Source organism: Peromyscus leucopus, chromosome 8b (assembly GCF_004664715.2).
Source record: "Peromyscus leucopus breed LL Stock chromosome 8b, UCI_PerLeu_2.1, whole genome shotgun sequence".
Classification (NCBI taxonomy): Eukaryota; Metazoa; Chordata; class Mammalia; order Rodentia; family Cricetidae; genus Peromyscus; species Peromyscus leucopus.
Window position 1 is genome coordinate 8,615,021 of NC_051086.1, and position 19,660 is coordinate 8,634,680.

The 19,660-nt window shown below is 49.0% G+C and overlaps 1 protein-coding gene and 1 non-coding gene across 3 annotated transcripts; both read right to left on the bottom strand.

Annotated features, from left to right (window-relative positions):
• Nucleotides 1-1,215: 1,215 nt before the first annotated feature.
• Nucleotides 1,216-1,353, bottom strand: LOC114681264. The gene has a single exon (XR_003732879.1). It is a non-coding gene; the product is annotated as a small nucleolar RNA SNORA70 (small nucleolar RNA).
• A 5,210-nt stretch (nt 1,354-6,563) lies between these two features.
• LOC114681228 (mastin-like) lies at nt 6,564-12,824 on the bottom strand. Of its 2 annotated transcripts, none has more exons than XM_028854613.2 (6): nt 12,607-12,824; nt 8,157-8,271; nt 7,819-7,999; nt 7,360-7,634; nt 7,105-7,268; nt 6,564-6,991 (listed from the first exon to the last, which is right to left on the bottom strand). In XM_028854613.2, exons 2-6 carry the CDS (start codon nt 8,248-8,250, stop codon nt 6,728-6,730), a joined length of 978 nt encoding a protein of 325 aa, XP_028710446.2. In that variant the 5' UTR covers nt 8,251-8,271; nt 12,607-12,824; the 3' UTR covers nt 6,564-6,727. The 2 variants fall into 2 exon arrangements, with proteins under 2 accessions (XP_028710446.2, XP_037056782.1); XM_037200887.1 differs by having other exon boundaries at nt 8,157-8,286.
• Between the last annotated feature and the right edge of the window lie 6,836 nt (nt 12,825-19,660).

Consider the following 19,660-nt stretch of genomic DNA (forward strand, 5'->3'; position numbering starts at 1 on the left):
GACTAATGATACTGCTGAGGCCACTTGAACAGAGCTGGGCCCAGCCTTGGGTTTTCTATCATTTGTCTGGTTTGGGGGCTATGTTTTCCTGAGCGCCTTGTGTCCTTAGCAAACACTCTACAGCTGAGCCCTCCCCACAGCCCTGGAGTTGTTTTGATCCTACCTAAAACTCAGCTTACATGAGGGGATGTAAACAGTCTGCAGGGAGTCTCAGAGGGCTAGGAACTGAATCCTTAGGTCTGGTCCCCCTCCGATGGATGCCCTGCAGTGCTCCTGTGTTAGCAGATGTGTCCCAGGGTCACCGTGCTGCGGGGAGCAAGTTCCACACCAGACAGGGTTTGGAAAAGAAAAAGAAGAGCGCTTTTGTTTGTTTGTTTGTTTTTGTTTTTCAAGACAGGGTTTCTCTGTGTAGCTTTGGAGCCTGTCCTGGATCTCACTCTGTAGCCCAGGCTGACCTCGAACTCACAGAGATCCGCCTGGCTCTGCCTCCTGTGTGCTGGGATTAAAGGCGTGAGCCACTGCCGCTGCTACTGCTGCTGCCGCCGCCGCCGCCGCCGCCGCCGCCACCACCCAGCTAAAGAAGAGCGTTTTAACGCATCTGAAATTCATGTTTGAGTCATGTGAGGTTTGTGAGCTTTTTTTGTTTTGTCCGAATGGCCTCACATCTTTCCAGCTCTCTCCAGGTTTTAATGTCACTTCGCACACCTGCCACAGGTATGTATACCTGGGTTTACCTCAGAGGCCTCTCTTGTTACCATAGGACTTGTCTGGCCATCTTTTTGTTTCTTTGTTTGTTTTCTCACACAGGATGTGAGATTTATTACAGAACATGATTTGGTGGGATGCAGGACAATACAGTGGAAGCCCTCAGGAAGTGCATGGATGCCACGTGTCCAGGAGACCACAACTGGGAATATATTTCACCCCACAGCCATCAGAGATGAGCCACTTCTCAGCTATGACATCATCAAATTCATTTGCATTAAACTTGGTGAAAACCCCACCTCTTTGAGGTAGGTACCTTCCAGTGGCCAGGGAACCTGAACTTGGCTCTACACAGGACCTCAGTCACACATTCCTTATTCTGCACAGATGGATGTGATGAGCTGGCCAATGTGAACTCTGACTACTGTGTCCTGGGGCGTCCCAATGGCACCTGCCTGGAGCCCAGCTTGGGGACAACTTTGAGATCAGAGATGTTAATAGCCACCAGAAAATTGTCTCCAAGGTCCCTTGGGGCAACTCATAAAGGTAACAGGCTGCACACATTCCCAAAGAGGCTGCTGTTTGCAGCAAGCATTTCACACTAGGTCCCCATGAGGAAAGGAACCTGGTTGGTTTAATTGGCTTCAAGATCATTATTATTTTGAGGCAGGATCCCTGCAGATCAGGCTAGCCTTGAACTCACCACAACCTTCCTGCCTGAGTTTCTTGAATGCTAGGATTAGAGGTATGAGCCACTATAAATGACTCCATTGGGGTATTTTTCAAGTCCTGAACTGATTACTTAACTCATCAAGGTTTCTGGTTCACCCCCTTCCTCCAGAAAGCCTTGGCAATTTCTGGCTCTGGCCTTCTGAGACTCCATGGCAAGCTATTTCTTTAAATCTGGCCAATGCTGCGTTGGTTTCTCTCCCAATGATCGAAGTTTCCTAGCTGATAGGACAATGTCTAGAGAGACGGTTCGTTGTAGGACCTGTGGGGGCAGAAGGATGATTTGCATAAATCAGTTGACAAACTGCTTATGGCTAATGTTTATGTGTTGGAATGAAAGAAAGCAATTTCCCTTTACAAATATTGAAACAAACACAATTGTTGATGACGTGTTTAGGAGAGTCACCCTGCCCTGTGGTCAGAGAATGTAACCTTGGCAGTGAGAATGTAGTGTCATGGATGCTTGGGTTTGTTCGTTTGGAGTTTTTTGGTTATTTTTTTTTTCCAAAGCAACTGTGTGCACCTAAACTTTGAAAATATTTTTGTCTTTGGCTTGTGACAGAGATGTCTTTTTGTCCCCTAAGCAAAGAACGCAGTTTCCTTCATCTTAAAATAAGATGCTTACAAAGAAAACGTGCAATATACTTTGTCTTTCTTCCCAATAAGGCCACATTGAATAAATCTCCTTTTTCTGCTTTTTGCTATGAATTTGGCCAGCCAGAGATACATAATGAGACCATTTAAGAAGAAAGTGCCTAACTAATGCCACCATCCTTAGCAAGGTGGACACAACTGCTCCTGGACCTCACAGTTGGCCGTAACCTAGCTGTGTTTGCAAGAGGAAGAAAAAGAAGGGAGATTCTGAGCGTCTAGTCAGGACCACCTGGCACTCTATCCTGTCTCCACAAGAGCCCAGCACAGCTGACTCCAAAAGCTCAGTATGACATACCAGTGCTGCTTGGTCAAATGTTGAGGCAGCAGTTAGCTCAGACAGTTACCCGCCCCTGTGTGTGTGTGTGTGTGTGTGTGTGTGTGTGTGTGTGTGTCTGTGTGTGTGTCTGTGTGTCTGTGTGTGTGTGTCTGTGTGTGTGTGTCTGTGTGTGAGTGGCCAGCCTACCATCGTCCCTGACTTGGATGAGAGACGATTCCTCTCTGCTCTGGGCCTGCACTGGCCAGCTGCTGCAGGACCACAGCTCTTTATTCCTGGTGCCAAGGAGCTGTCTGAAGCATCAGAAGCTCTCGAACGGGATGGGTAGGGTGCTGAGGAGGACATCTGGAAGCCCTACGGCTTCTGGGTACCAGTGAGGCGGCCGTGGGAGTTAGTAGCAGGTAGTGGGTAGAACAGGCCACCCAGAGCCGGAAGCATAAGCTGTAGGAGATGCTTACAGCTGCATCTGCCGCTCAGCTGAAGGAAGCATGACCACGTGACGCCTGTGGCTGGGGAAGAACAGGGTACCAACACCCTGATGTTGGCAGCAGACCTTAGGGCAGGTCTCCAGCCCCACCACTGGGTGCTGGCCTCCACTGCCCAGCTCCTCTGCTTTCTCCTCACTAAGAGGGTGGTTGGGTGAGTTGCTCAGAGCTCTGTATAAGCAGCAGCCGGCACCAATGTGGGTGACCACGGGGCACCTAAATTAGTGTTCCCACTGATCGTGTTCTTTGTTGTGCCTCCTCTGGCCAACCTGCTGTGGACACCTTCCTGGGCTAGGGTGCAAGAAGCAGAACAAGGAAAAGTCTTAGGGCCCAGGAAGCCCTTGCCAGAACGAAATGAGCCAGCCTGTATGGTGGTCACCCTGTTATCCTACCCAAAGTCAGCACAGGCCTGGGGTCAAGGACTGGGTTCCATGTCTGTGAGGGGTCAGTAGTCAGGGGAGGGCATGGACACAGTTGTCCTCAGGAGGGAAGGGTCAGGTCACCAGTGCAGGTAAGGCCTGGCACTCAGCACTGGAGGGGAACGGCTTCATTCTCTATGTGACGCTGTCACACCCAGCTCTATCTGGAAGGCTTCCTAGACTCCTGGACAGTCAGCCCAGGGCCCAAGCGCCACCAACTGGTGAGGCCTGAGGGATTTTCAGGAGTTTAAGGAGTGAGGCTTCCCCCAACAAAGGAAGTAAGGTCACAGGCTCAGGCAGTTCCAGGATTCTGAACGGGCTAGGTCCCTACTGAGCTGATGGGAAAGATGACTCTCTTCCTGTGTCTGTGGTGGTCTCAGGCAGTAAATCCTATAGCCACCTCAAGGCACAATCAGTGCCTTTAAAAAACACCAACACTTTCTATTTGCTGAGTCATTTCATGTGACCCTGGCGAAACCTGAGCGCCCCACCTATCAGGACCCCCAAAGGGCCATTCTTCAAGTTCAGCTATCGCTCAGTGTAGCCTTGGGAAGCCCCACCCTCCCCAGAGCCCACTGTGCTGGAGGGGTGCCCAGGAGCTCCCCCATCCACCATGCTTTGTGGGGACACGGGTGTCCCAGAAGCTGTTCTAGTGACTTGCGTCTGATTTTACAGTTTACAGAAAAATAAACTCGAGGCTTTTAAAAAAGTTTATTTGGGGTCAACATGAAGGCTAGATGGGTAAAGGCGCTCACTACCAATCCTGAAGACCTGAGTTCAATTCCTAGAATCCTCAAGATGGAAGGAGAGAAGAAAGTCCTCTAAGTCGTCCTCTGACCTATGTGTGCACATACATGAACACACACACACACTCTCTCTCTCTCTCTCTCTCTCTCTCTCTCTCTCTCTCTCTCTCTCTCTCTCTCTCTCTCTCGAAATAATAAAAAGATAATGGCCGGGCATGGTGGTACACTTTTTTTTTCTTTATTTTTCTCTCATATAAGACATCTCAACCACAGTCTCCCCTCTCTCCCCTCCTCCAGGCCCCCATCCCCAGATTCACTGCTCCTCCATTTCCCTTCAGAAAAGAGCAGGCCTTAAGCCGGGTGGTGGTGGCGCACACCTTTAATACCAGCACTAGAAAGGCAGAGCCAGGCGGATCTCTGTGAGTTCAAGTCCAGCCTGGTCTACAGAGCAAGTTACAGGACAGGCTCCAAAGCTACACAGAGAAACCCTGTCTTGAAAAACCAAAAAAAAAGAAGAAAAAAAAAAGAAGAGCAAGCCTCCCAGTGATGTCAACCAAACATGCCAGCCTTGATAGGATGGTAGGTACATGTCTTTAATCCTGGCACTTGGGAGACAAAGGCATGCAGATCTCTGTAAGTCTGAGATCAGCCTGGTCTATATAGTGAGTTCTAGGCCAGCCAAAACTACATGGTGAGACCCTGTCTCAAAAAAAAAAAGGGAATTTTTTCAGTTTATTATTTTTGACAGCTTTACTGAGATGTAGTTTATACACCATACAATTCACCCACTGAAGGAGTATAGTCCTACTCATCGTGATAGTGCATGCCTGCAGTCCTAACACTTGGGAGCCTAAGGCAGGAGGATTGATTAGAGTTCAAGGCTAGCCTGGGCTACAGAATGAGACCCTGTCTCAAAAGCAAATCACGAAAAGTGTAGTTATGTGGGTTTCAGCCCATGCCTGGGGGTGCAAGCCTATTCCCATACTCCATGTTCTAGCATTTTCCTCACCCTGAAAAGACATTTGTGCCTTTTAGCTCTCGTCTCCTGTCCTGGCTCCCTTCCTAACCCCTAGGAGCCACCAGCCCACTCTCTGTGGAGACCAGTCCACGTGGTCCTTCGTGGCCAGCTTCACTTACTCACCTAATAGAGAACTCCTTCCTACTTGGTGCCTACCCATCCCAAGAAGCCGGATGACTCCCTGATTCAACTTGTTGCTTAGAGACTACCTAACTGCCCAGTGGGTCGGTGCCCTGGGGCTGCTCCACCCGGCACTGTGGATATGGCAGCTTACACACACCAGGACTTTCAATCCGTTAGGTGTCCACAGGTCAACTTTGGGGAGGACCCACCTACTGGATCACAGGCTGCACCTTCCCCCTGTACTTTCACATGTTAGATGGGTGAGTAAGCTTTCTGGGGTCCCTGTTATAGTCATCTCCTAATGTTTCTCAGATAGAGGCTAGAACTTCGAGATTCAGGGCTCGGCCACCAGCAGTGGTAAGAGGGGGTCTTTCCTAGGCACTGGATGACAGACACATTTGCGGGCCCCAGAAGAACCTGCCTCTTCTCATGACATCCAGCTGGGATGAGATGCAGGCATAACGGTTTCAAGGTGCCTGCAGAAGATTTCAAAGCATCATGGGTAGAAATAAGAGAGATACAGCTGTAGCGCAGTTGGTAGGGTGCTTACCTAGCATTCACTAAGCCCTGGGTTTGATCCCCAGGACCACATAATGGAATCTGTTGGTGCATACCTGTAACTCCAACACTTGGGAGGTGGGAACGGGGGGATCAGAAGTTCAAGGTCATCTTCAGCTATTTTATAAATTCCAGGCTGGTCGGAGACACTTGTGACCCTCTCTCAAAAAACAAAATGGGCCAGGGATATGGCTCAGTGGCTAAAGTACTTGTACAAGCTTGAGAACTGGAGTTCAGATCCCCAGAACCCATAGGAAACCCAGGTGGATGTGGCAGTCCAGTTAAAATCCCCCCCCCCGACTCAAGAGACAGAGGCGGTTCCTGGGGCAGGTGAGCTAGCTAAACCAGCTGAATGGGCAAGCTCTGGGTTTAGCCAGAGGCCCTGCATCAGTAAATAAAGCAGACAGTGCTCGAGGAAGGTACCTAATGTCGACCTCTGGCTTCCACATGGACATGCACACACATACATGTGAACATGCACACATGCTCATAAAGCACAGCAAACATGCAAGAGAGGAAGAAAGGAAGGAAGGAAGGAAGAGAGGAAAGCAGGGCTCAATTCTTTAGAATTTGGCCCACAGGAGCTCAAAAAGGGGCATTTGCCACCACCAAATGAGGATGAAGTGTTGGGGAGTCTCCCAGATCTGAGTTCTGCCTACGATTCATGGAGCCTGAATAGGCAAGTGGGAACAGCCCCGGACCACCCACCTTGGGAGGTCTGGACTCACAAAATAGTGTGGACTAGTTTGGTGACTGCGAACACCTTCTCTAGGAAACACTAATGGGGGACGCCCCGCTCTACCAGCTCAGGTCCCACCCTTAGTGCCAAGCTCAAAATTCAAACAGACATCATTTAGACAATCCACCATTTAATGGGAAACAGGGTAAGGAGGAGATATGGGCTGCCCAGCTACTTCTGAGAGATGTGGCTTTAGCCCCTCCCTCCCAGAGTTAAGGGACACCAAAGACTCTAGACCAGGAACACAGAGAGTTCCACTACCATGGGATAGGGAGGTTTAACAGGGTAAGGCTGGATCAGCAGGAGGAGTGAGGGGGTCGACAAGAGTTGTTAGGGTCTTTTCCGTTGTATTAATCCCATCTGGCTCCACTGAGGGTTCTGGGAACTTGGGAATATAGCGATGAATCCAGGACACATAGCTCATCACTCGGGTGTATACACCAGGGAAGTCAGGAAGTCCACAGCCTCTGCCCCAGCTGACCACACCCACCTGGACCCAGGAGCAGTTCCACCTGCATACCAAGGGGCCCCCGGAGTCACTCTGTGGGAAAAGGCAAGAGTCAGCACTCCAGGCATCCCATCATGCCAGGGTGGGTGGGCCCCAGTGTGCTGGGTCAGGAAGAGACAGAGGAGAGAGAATAGTCAGGCCATCACCTGGCAGGAGTCGTGGCCCTTCATCCCAGCACAAAGCATGTCATCTTTGATCATCCTGATGTTGCTGTTCCAGGAAGAATTGGTGTGGTACTTGCGCTCACAATCACTGTTTCTCACAATGGGGACTGTGACTTCCCTCAGGTGATAGGGTGGGGGCAGCGGCACTGTGGGGAGAAGCCAGTGAGAACCAAAGCTGGGGGCTCTGCCTCTCCCCACCAGTGCTGACAATGGCCATGAGGTCTTCCCGGTACCCACTGGAGTTCTCGATGACACCCCAGCCAGCCACCCAGCAGGTCTTCCTTGGGGAGACCCTCTGGGAAGCAGCAGGGAGGGAGACAGGGCGGACATGTTCAGACAGCATGACTGGGGTGTCCAGTTTCAGCAGAGCAATGTCTGCACCCCCTTTGGCAGACAGCCTCTCACTGAACTTGGGGTGGCGGATGATCCTGGCCACTTTTGTCAGCCGGTCATTTTCATAGAGCCTCAGTTGTCCAACTTGGACCCTAAAGCCACAAGCTTCCAGTTCTTTCCTGAGAGACAGGACAATGAACCCCTCAGAGAGGCTGAAGGCTAGGGAAATGAATCTCAGAACATACACAGGGATCAGGAGGGTCCCAGAAATCCTACCTCCCACCAGGAACCCTGCCCACAAAGCACCACCCACCTCCCAACATCCATCTGCTCAAAGCCAAGGGAATAGACGACCCTACTCACGGCTGTACGCAGTGGGCAGCAGTCAGCACCCACTGGGGGTGGATGAGGGAACCCCCACAGATGTGTTCCCATTTACTGTACTTTATGTTGTAGAACCTCAGGCTGACCTGCCATGGGAACCGGCTGGCTGAGACAGGGCAGCCCCCGACGATGCCTACCAACTCCCGTCCTGAGCCTAGGTCTGAGGAAGCAAGGAGGGGGGTCAGACACCAGGCAGAGGTTTCCAAGGCTCAGGAGTCGGTGAGATTCCTGGCACACTGACAGTCTGACATAACCCCAGAGGATCTGGAGCAGGAATCGGAGCCTGGGACAGCATAAGGGCTCGGGTTAGGACTCACCAGGAGTAACAGGCATTGCGCTCCCCAGACAGAGGAGGGTGAGGAACAGCAGCCACAGCATCCCAGAACCACAGAGATCTTTGATCCCAAACATCAGCTTCTGCAGCCAGGAGACCTGAGGGCAGAGGTGCTAATAGATAGTCAAGCTATGCTCTACTCTCTGTCTTCCCTTGAGGCTCCCCAGGGCCCCATTTATCTTTCTTCCACAGGATGTGGGCATAGAATGCAACATCTGTACTCCAGCGGCGCATGTTGTGGCCACACATGTCTTTCATTGGGGCTGATATGAAGTGACCGTCAGTGCAAGTTCACCACCTCCGGGGCAGGCAAGGTGGGCTGTGGGGGTATGCCAAGCTTGACAGCATGCCCTGGAGTAGGTGGGTCAGACTGCAGACTGGATATTTGAAAAGACAAAAACGAGATGGAGAGACTCTGACGTGATCTCTTTCTGTCCTTAGCTAGAGTCATCCATCACCCCTCCACCCACAGAAGCCTGGCACCGGGAGCTGATGACACCCCAGTATATGAGCTGCACGCTCAAAGTTCTTACAGGAGCATTCTGACGGACATGGGGGAGTCCTCCAAGCATGGCAGAATTGTTAGGTCAGAGCACAAAGCTGGGTCCAAGGGGACATGGCCACCCCCTGTGGTGACATGCATATGGAAGTATGGAAGAAAGAGGCCAAGCTGTTGCTGTTACTTTCTGGGGGTCTCCTAGCCAGGCATGGAGGTCCATACCCCAGTTGCCCACTGCTGTAAGATCCTAAACACACCAAGTGGTGGTGGCGCAGCCTTTAATCCCAGCACACGAGAGGCAGAAGCAGGAGGATCTCTGTGAGTTCGAGGCCAGCCTGGTCCACAAAGCCAGTTCCAGGACAGGCACAAAAACTACACAGAAAAACCCTGTCTTGGAAAAAAAAGATCCTAAACACTACAGACTTCTAGTGTCTCTGGCTCCCAGAACAGCTGGGTCCTTGCCAGTGGCTGAACCAGTTCATGAGAATATCCAGGCTTGGAGAAGATGCAGAGAAGCCCTTCTTTACCAAGACCTTAGGGAAAACCCACAAAGTCAGAAGGAATTCAGGCCTATGCTCTCAAATCATGATAGGCATCCCCTGAGCCTCTCTGCCTCCTCTGTTAGGGCCCTTGGACTCCAAGACTTCTTCAAGGCCACGATACGTCTATGGAGCCACAAGCAGGAGATGGTCCCCGGGGAGAGTCATCCTTGTTTCCTCACTCCTGCAACCTTTTCTGTGCTGGCTAAAGACGGCCTGATGATGCTATCAGAAACATCTGAGGCTTAGACATCTGAGTGTGTGGGCGCTGAGGCAGGCCAGGTGACATGAGAGGTGGCATCCTGATGCGGGAGCCAAGAGCAGCGTGTGTCCTGATGCTATCTATAGGAATTGAGGGGCTCTGTGTGTTCAGTGAGGAGGGCGACCCTTGCTGTGGGTTAAACTCTGCCCCCAAATCTACCAGGACTTCATACCATGACCAAATTTGGAGAAGAGGGTCTCCTATTGATGATGAAGGGGAAGTGAGTTCTTTAGGGTAGACTCAGACTGACTGATCAGGGTCCTGATGAGGTCACATCAGGAAGAGGTACCTCAGCATGAGAACATGGAGAGAAGGTGATGTCTGTAGGCCTAGGACCCCAGGGGTAGTCAGCTCTGCTCACAGCTCTATCTTGGCACCCAGTGTTGGTGGCTAAAGGAATAAATTTCCAGTGTGAGTATGTACTCACTCATAAGTGGATACTAGATATAAAGCAAAGAATAATCAGACTGCAACCCACAGAACCAGGGAGGCTATACAGCAGCGGGGTACCCTAGGATAACTGTGGCTTATAATAAGTTTTGGTTTTACTCAATTACTGGGCAAGCTTCAATGAAACATTTCACTACTAGGATAAGAATTTGTACTGTATCAAGCTGATAATAAATGAATGAATGAATGAATGAATGAATGAATAAATAAATAAATGAAAAAATTTCCAGTGTGAGCCATTGTCTAGGTCCTTTCTTGGTCCCCCAAGCTGGGTGGGCAGGCCCTGTTGGTCCTTGGCATCACGAAGGCATGGAAGCACTTAGAGAAGAGGGCCTATAATGAGCAAGCGCTCTCAAAAAGGACTCAGATTGCCGGGCGGTGGTGGCGCACGCCTTTAATCCCTGTGAGTTCGAGGCCAGCCTGGGCTACCAAGTGAGTTCTTGGGAGGTGTGTTTGTTCATTTCTGAGAGAGGGCCTTGCTGTGTAACCCACACTGGCCTTGGAATCTAGGTCAACCTCCTGCCTCAGCCTCCCAAACAATGTGCCACCATGCCCTGGCACTTGAGACTTGTTTTTTAAATGTTTTTCTCTCCTTTCTCTCGATCTCTGAGATTCCCATGCAGTTCCTGGTCAAGAGTGAAACTCCTCAGCCAGGCGGAAGTGGCACACACCTTTAATCCTAGCACTCAGGAGACAGAGGCAGGGGAATCTCTGAGTTCGAGGCCAACCTGGTTTGCAGAGTGAGTTCCAGGACAGCCAGGGCTATGCAGAGAAACCCTGTCTTGAAAAGCCAAAAACAAACAAACAAACAAAGAACCCACAATCTCACTCTATAGCTTGGTCTGGCCTGAAATTGACTATGTTGACCAGGCTAGTCTCAGTCCTACGGAATCCTCCTGCCTCTGCTTCCTGGGTGCTGGGATTATAGGCATGTGCCTCCACACCCACCTGGATTCCGTCTTGAAGACCTCAGGGCCTAACCAAAGCTTACCTCTGCCCCATACTCAGGGTTGCAACAGGAAATTGGACAAGAGCAACAGTGAGCAGTTACCAAATTCTGTCTTGGACCACAGGTCCAGTTTGCATCACTGCTGAACCAGGAACGCCACTTACCCTGCTGGATAGCCAAGTGCCATATGGGGAATATTAGAGATCGGCTAGGAGAAAGATGGGTGCCATATATTAGCCAGACCTTCCAGAACATCTTCCCATGTGTTGGCAGGTGACCCTGGTCCCTGTTTCTGACCACTGAAGTCACATGGAAGCACAAGCTTTCCTCCAGGGACACTCCTCAATGCTGTAGCCAGATTAGGTCTGTACCCTGTCATACAAATCACTGTGACCATAGATAATGATGCTGAACTTCATATTCCCGGAGGACCGCATCACCCCTGATGGATGCAGAGCCATCTCCCACCCAAGGCAGTCAATCTTTGTATTGGACCTTGGACAGTAAAGCACTGACCATAGCCCTCGGGGAGAATACCCCTCTATACTACCATGTGTATCTGTGCCTGCCACAGGACCTGTGAAGTCAAAGAAACTAAGCCAACATCTCATGGTTGTAAGACTCCACTGTTCATCCAGGTATGGTGATGTATGACTTTTATCTCAGCATTCGGGAAGCAGAGGCAGGCAGGTCTCTATGAATTAGAGGCCAACCTGATCTACATAAGGAGCTCCAGGTCAGGCCAGGTTATATAATAAGATCCTATCTAAAAATAAATAAAATAAAAAATTTCATAATTTATCCATGACACAGGGTCTGTGCTGGTTTGTGCTAGTGCCAATGTGGATGGTTCATACTTCTTTCATAGGGATTATAACAGGAATTTATCTAAGCTACATATTGGGATATATGCCTATAAACCTGGCATTTGGGAGGCTGAGAGAGCTTGATTGCTTTCTTCTTTCTTTCTTTCCTTTTCTTTTTTCTTTTTTCCTTTCCCCAGACAGGGTTTCTCTGTATAGCCCGGGCTGTCCTGGAACTCACTCTGTAAACCAGGCTGGACTCGAACTCAAAGATCCACCTGCTTCTGCCTCCTGAGTGCTGGGATTAAAGGTGTGCGCCACCATGGTTTTAATCAGGCTGAGCCTTATTTCTATGAGTTTGCATAGTGACCTCCAGGCCTGCCAGAGCTGTATCATATGACAAGAAAGAGAGAGAGAGAGAGAGAGAGAGAGAGAGAGAGAGAGAGAGAGAGAGAGAAGGGAGGGAGGGAGGAGAGGAGAGGAGAGGAGAGGAGAGGAGAGGAGAGGAGAGGAGAGGAGAGGAGAGGAGAGGAGAGGAGAGGGAGAGAAGGGAAAAGGAACAGGGGGCAATGCTGCTGAAAGGACCAGCCTTCTGAAGATCAGGAACTGAAGGTGAACCACGGAGTAGGTGAACTAATCACTCATTTGACCTTTCTTTCTTTCTTTTTTTTTTTTTTTTTTTTTGACAGGGTTTCTCTGTGTAGCTTTGCGCCTTTCCTGGAACTCACTTGGTAGCCCAGGCTGGCCTCGAACTCACAGAGATCTGCCTGCCTCTGCCTCCCCAGTACTGGGATTAAAGGCATGTGCCACCACCGCCCGGCTCATTTGACCTTTCTATCTGAGGGTGTAAAACTTAATCCTCTAGAGCTGGCAAAAAAGAGAAACACACGCACGCACGCACGCACACACGCACACACGCACAGGGTCTCACCTAGGGTGCTGATGAATGGCAAGCTGTCAGCAGGTCAGAGACACTGAAGAGGAGATGCAGAGCCGGTGAACTACTGGACAGACAGACAGACACTCGAGGACTTTTCTGAGGGCCAAAGCTTAGTTCTTCATTTTATTATTCCTTCTGTTGCTTGTTCTACTCTGTTCCTTTTCTGATCTTCTACCCTGATGTCTGCCTTCCCCTGTGTCTTTAGTTTTTCCCTTCCAGTTTATATACCCCAGCAAAATCTTTCAAGCAGTATAAAAATTACAATATCATTACACTCTATTTTAAGTGAGTGATTACAATGAATACAAGTTTTAAAAAAAGTGTTTCTCATTTTCCTTACATTAGAGATGAAAAACAAATTGTCCCCAAGAACCACATACAAAAGATAAATATTTATCTTTTAGGCGTCTCATAGGTCAGGAGCCTTTCAGCCATAACCACCTACATAGGCAGTAGTTTTTAATAAATACCAGAAAAACAGGTTACTAGTTCTCTTTCCATATTTTAGAGTCTTGTCCAATTATCTTAACTAACCATCCAATTCTTTGTTTTTAGTTACATGAAGGCATTATTTAATCTTTGTTTTAGCTATGATGCACACCAAATACATTTCCTAACATCAAGATTAAAAGAACCTGAGCTAGCCTAACTCCTGGGACTTGAACGTTTCCCTTAATCATTAACCTAAACCACAGTCTATACGACTCCCCAAGAGAAACTCATGAGTCCTAGCTGCATGACACTTTTGTGTTCCTGCTTCTATTATCTTATCCTCTGCAGCTCCTGCTTTATCAGGGGGTGGGGGCAACATTATATCCTACCTTGACCTGTATTAATTTTCCTACTAAACGAACCTCTTTCATTATCTCTTACTATATTTGTTAGAAATCTCTAATTATCAAAATTCTATTTAAACTAACACTATTATTGTATAAAATCATTACTTCAATTAAACAGTACAGCTTAAGAGGGAATCATCTTCATAATAATCTACAGGTAGGCCGGGCAGTGGTGGCGCATGCCTTTAATCCCAGCACTCGGGAGGCAGAACCAGGCGGATCTCTGTGAGTTCGATGCCAGCCTGGGCTACCAAGTTAGTTCCAGGAAAGGCACAAAGCTACACAGAGAAACCCTGTCTCAAAAAACCAATAATAATAATAATAATAATAATAATAATAATAATAACCCACAGGTAAAATGCCCAGTAGAACAGTATATTTCCATGAGAAAATCACACTACAATAAAAGCAGTGGGGATCCTCCTACACCCACTCACACCATGCCAGACACCAGAGAAAAATGGCAGCGGCAAACATGTAAGGACACAGCAGCAGCAAGAGACATTCTGTGGCAGAAGCCCTCGGGCCTGGCCTGAGACTCACCCCTCACTGCCTTGTGTTCTGGTGACTGAACTCCTGAAGCTCAGGTACCACTGGCTGCTCCTCCGACGTGGCCACTGGCATGGTGAAGAGATAGCTCAGCTGCTAAGAGCACGTTTTGCTCTTACAGAGGACACACGATTAGTTCCCAGCACCCACATGGTGGCTCACAATCATCTGTAACTGCAGTTCTAGGCCATCTGATGCCCTCTTTGGTCTCCATCTTCATGATACCAGGCATGCACATGATGTACATACATATATGTAGGAGAACATTCACATGTCAAGATAAACGAATCTTTCAAGAATGAAAAACAAAATACACACAAGAAAGGAAGAAAAGAGGGGCAGGTGGAGGCAGGGACTTGCCCATTCTAACCAAGGAGGGTGGAGGTTCTTTCTAGATTCTTGCCACCACAAACATAAATGGGCACTTTCGTTTAAGGTACATGCTGGCACATGCCCGTTTTTCAATAATCCACATATCAGGTGGAGGATCCTGCCATAGAACTCACACTCCCCGGAGCCTTAGCCCTAAAGTGGACTCAGAGACCCCAGTCATTTCAGTGCAGCCTCCCTGTGGAGCTCACATTCCTGCTTCCCACACACACCTTGCCAAAAAAGAAAAATCCCGTTGACACCACAGGAACCAACTGAGAGCCCCTGTGTCAAATGCAGTCAGGCTTACTCATTTACTATTGTAACTGTGTGCATGTATGTACGGTGTGAGTATGTGTGTGAGTGCAGACTCACGTGTGCCACGGCCTGTTTGGAGATTAGATATTGGATCCCCACCTCCCCGTTTCCATGGGTTCCAGGTATAAAACTCAGGTTGTCGGAGCTGGGCAGTAAGTGCCTTTGTCAGCCGAGCTGGTCCAGCAGCGATCTCTCCACCTTCACCTTCAGGTGTGGCTGAGTTCTACGTCCAGGCCTAGCACCTAGCTCTGCTGGCTCTGCTGCCAACTAAAGTGCAACAGGACTCTCTTTAGCTCCAGAGATCCACAGGAGCAGCTGGAGGATAAATGCTCAGTCCTTGTCCCTCAGGATGGGGACTCCAGAGCACATGCTGCTGGCTTCCCCAGCCCTCTGCCAACCAGCTTCAGGGACCTCCTTGGAAGCACACATCCTACTGTTCCTTCTCTGCTTCTTCCCAAACACCCTGCTCCTAGCTGAGTCCTGTCTCGGGGATGGCTTCTGGCTGACTGAAGTCCAAGGCCAGGCTAATGTCAAGAGACCACAGGGCTGCAGTGGCCAGAGAGAGCAGGCAAGGTCTGGAGCCTGTCTATTTATTCATTTACTTTTGAAGATCACAGCTCGCTATGAAACCAGGCTACCCTTGAACTCTCAACCACCCTGTCTCAGTCTCCCAAGGGTAGGGATTACAGATGTGACCACCATAGCTCTCCTAACTTCATATTTGGAGAACAGCACCGATTGTTTGGATGGGCAAAAATTCCCGGTTCTTGGAATTTTTCAACTGCAATAGTGGATGCAGACTGACCACAAAGTAATACTTTAACCTATGAGTAGAGCATCTTAGAACCTGGAACATTCCTTTGAGCAAAGGGTGACGCAGTGTGACTGTGTTCTCAGGCACAGGACTTGTGAGACCTGTGACAGGTTTCGAAACAGTTGAGACAAACATCAGTAGCAAAGGGAAAGACAGTTGCAGAAAGAGCCAGCAAAGGAGAGCAAATGTCTGTCACAGCAAAGGCTACTGCATCGTTAGCAGATAACACTCGCTAAAAGCAGCAAGTGTATCCACAGTGACGCAGAATTAACAGTTGCGATGCTATCTGTGATGGATTCCAGAGAATAAGAGTGAAGAGAAGCTGCGAAGGTTGATAAATGTGTTATCTGAGTAGGAAACACATAGATAGAGATCTAGAAGGAAGGTTTCAAAAGGGAGAGAGTAAGCATAGGAAATGACTGGAGGATAGGAAGGAACATTAAGACGAGAGGAACCTGTGTGAGTACACCAATTATTCCAATAAACACAGAGGGAACCACTGTAAACAGCCAGAATACAAATATCAGGCTGGATGTCCCCCGGTGGGAGAGTGTTTGCCTAATGTGCTTGAGGCCCTAGACTCAAGTCCCAGTGCCTAAAAAAAAAATATTGACTGTATAAAAATAAGTCCAGGGATCTGCTGCTGTCCAAGGAAAAAAGGGTGAGAGTTTGCTCTCTCTGGAGAAGCCGGAGCCCTCTCCTGCCTGCATGCCTCCCTCTTCCTAAGCACCTCTTTCTCCTTCTCCCCCAATGCCCCTGCTTAAATCTATGATAAGACTTTTATCTATGATAAACTCCAGCTCAGTCTCAAACAACAGAAAGAAGATATCTAACGCAGGTCTCAACCAGAGATGCTTTCTTAAAGTTTTAGTGAATTAGATTTCATCACACTCAAAATCTTACTCTCATCAGAAAATCTCAAGAAAATGGAAAACCAGCCGGGCCGTGGTGGCGCACGCCTTTAATCCCAGCACTTGGGAGGTAGAGGCAGGTGGATCTCTGTGAGTTCGAGGGCAGCCTGGGCTACAGAGTGAGTTCCAGGAAAGGCACAAAGCTACACAGAGAAACCCTGTCTGGAAAAACAAAAAACAAAAAACAAAACAAAACAAAAAAGCATGTACCACTTTGCCGGGCGGTGGTGGCTCACGCCTTTAGTCCCAGCACTCGGGAGGCAGAGGCAGGCGGATCTGTGAGTTTGAGGCCAGCCTGGTCTCCAAAGCGAGTTCCAGGAAAGGCGCAAAGCTACACAGAGAAACCCTGTCTCAAAAAACAAAAAAAAAAAAGAAAATGGAAAACCAGCCAGATATAGTAGCTCATGACTATAATCCCAGCACTCAGAAAGCTGAGGCAGGAGAGCTGTGCAAGTTCAAGGCCAGCCTAGGGTAAAATGAAGACTTGAAGAGTCCAGATCAAAAAATAAAGTAAAATAAAAGATAAGGAAAGAAAGGAAGAAAGAAAACACTATAGATAGATAGATAGATAGATAGATAGATAGATAGATAGATAGATAGATAGAAAGAAAGATAGATAGATAGATAGATAGATAGATAGATAGATAGATAAATGTAATTTAAAGCACACACACACACACAAAAAAAAAAAAAAAAAAAAAAAAAAAAACCCAGACGATTCTAGTGGCCAGTGGGGATGAACTCAAGCTAGACTTTCACTCAAGGGGAGCGGAAGCTCGAACAAGCACCTGTATGCAAACATTTATATTGACTTTATGCACAGACAAAACCTTGAACTAATACAGGGCAGATTCAGGTTTTTGTTTTGTTTTGTTTTGAGTCAGTCTTTTTAAAAGCAGCCAGATGGACAAACAGCAGTCCATTCGGTAATGGAAAGATTCAAACAGTGCTTCAGCAGCCATGGGAGAAGCTGGTTCATGTTCAGCAGAGCATCCTGACTTCCAGTCAGGCGTGGGAGCCTGTGACCCCGGGACAGGGTCCTAAACATCTGCCTGGGGACAGCCAGAGCCAGCACCACGGTCCTCCGGCTCTGTCGCTTTTCATCTGGGGGATTTGACACTCAGGGCGGGCCATTCCTCTTTTGTCTATGACTTCGGTTTCTCTAGAGACCTTGTTACTGAAATCGTATGGGGTTTGTTGTTTTTGTTTGTCATTTTTTTAAGCTTTATTTTATTCTTGTTGGGCACAGTGATGCACATCTTTAATCCCAGCGCTCAGGAAGCTGAAGCAGGCAGAGTTCAAAGCCAGTTTGGTCTATATAATGAGTTCCAGGACTACAAAATGAGATTCTGTCTCAAAAAAAAAAAAAAAAAACTAAAGAAACAAACAAAAGTTAATTATATGTATTGCTTGTGCCTGTTGCTTGAGTGCAGTGCTTAAAGAGACCAAAAGAGGTTGTCAAATCCCCTGGAAATGGAATTAAAAATGGTTGTGAGCTAGCTCAGCAGTAGTGGCACACGCCTTTGATCCCAGCACTCAGGAGGCAGAGTTAGGCGGATCTCTGTGAGTTTGAGGCCAGCCTGGTCTACAAAGTGAGTTTCAGGACAGCCAGGACTGTTACAGAGAGAAACCCTATTTCTAAAACTAAAACACACACATACACAATAAAAAATAAACAAATAAATAAAAAAAACCAAAAGATTGTGAGCTGCCACATGGGTGTTGGGAACCGAACTCAGATCTCCTCAAGAGCAGCAAGTGCTCTTCCCTACTAAGGCACTTCTCCAGCCCCATTTCTTGTCATTTTGTACCTGACTTATTTCACTGAGCTTTATCAGCAGTAGCACCAGGGACAGGGAGGGGCAAGGCTGGATTCCCTGGAGCCTCCCAATGGCACCACCCAGCATCCACACTTACTCTGCCTCCGAACAGAGCTGCAGAGAACACATTTCTCGGCAGCCATCGGACCCAGCCCTGCTGCTACAGAGGGTCCTGGAAACCCCACCATTGGGGGATCTCCATCAAAGCCGTTCATCTAACGTGGCTGTCTTTCCTAACTTCAGCCCACCATGTCCCCTTCCCTTACTTCTGACCCTGAGGTCCCTCCAGCCCATCACTGAGCACATCCTCCCCTGGAAGACTCCCAGGGAGGCGGCTGGGGTAGAAGCAGAGCGGATGTCCTCAGACAGCTGCTCAGGGGCCTCCAGTCTCTGCAGGGGAGTGTCTGAGCCCACCTTGGCAGACAGCCTCTTGTTGTCCTTGGGGAGGTTGATGATTTCAGCTGCCTTCTTCAGCTGGGAAGTTTCATAGAGCCTCCATTACTCAAGCTGAACTCCAAAAGTGCAGGCTTCCAGCTCTTTCCTGGAGGACAGGAGCCGTTAGGGGAGATGGAAGATAGAAAGCCACGCTCATTGTACACTAGGGGCACCCCCAAAAACTTGGATGGAGGCTTCTTCTGCAGCCTGGGGAGGATGTCAGAAATCCTCCACCCAGGACTCTGCCCACAGGACACCACCCTTCCCTCCCAGCCCAACTTGCTGTCAGTCAAGAGCTACGGGAGAGCCATCATCCAGGCGGATCTTTAGGGCCATCTGTTCACCTTTCTGCATGGGTGGGTACCCGTGCTGTTAGCAAGCCAGGAAGCTTACCGGTTGCTCTGGGGGAACTATGGTAGAATCATACTTTGATTTGTTGGGACCTTAGGAGGAAGAACTGGACCTTGTTCACGTCTTCCTCAGGGAAGGAAGTTTACCGACCCCTCCTGAACCAGTATCCCCAGATCATCAGGATGCAGTTAGAAAGGGCTGTGCCCATGTTGGGTTCTATTTGGGAGGCCCACCCTAAGTGACCATCCGTCCCACCCAGGGCCTTCTTTGGTCCTGTTGGACACAGCCTTGCAAACACAGATTCATCAGATGATGGGCATTCCTGGGCATTACTGACCTGAGCCACAGTTCCAGGTCTCCTACCCCGCCCACACTGCATCACAGCAGGGCCAAGGAACCAAGGCTTACAGGGAGGGGCACTACGGGATTGGAGCAGCCTGAGGTATGGTCAGGTCTTCAGCGCCCTCCGCTGGCCATCAGTTAAGATGGGGGATAAGGGGTCAGTTAGAGACCAGCCCTGTGGAAGTGTGGACAGGGTGGAGACACCCTCAGCTGCCTGTCACAGCCCAGGCGAATGTATTTCCTAGCTAAAACTGCCTTCTCCTGGAGCCCTTGGTTGGTGCTATGAGACTGCTTAGT

What these genes read in the sequence shown, in the direction of transcription:
- LOC114681228 (XM_028854613.2), bottom strand. Translation starts at nt 8,250, where the DNA reads ATGTTTGGGATCAAAGATCTCTGTGGTTCTGGGATGCTGTGGCTGCTG. An exon ending in GCTGCCCACTGCGTACAGCC is followed by an intron (nt 7,635 to 7,818) that starts GTGAGTAGGGTC and finishes CCTGTCTCTCAG; the next exon opens with GAAAGAACTGGAAGCTTGTG. An exon ending in GGGTGTCATCGAGAACTCCA is followed by an intron (nt 7,269 to 7,359) that starts GTGGGTACCGGG and finishes TTCTCCCCACAG; the next exon opens with TGCCGCTGCCCCCACCCTAT.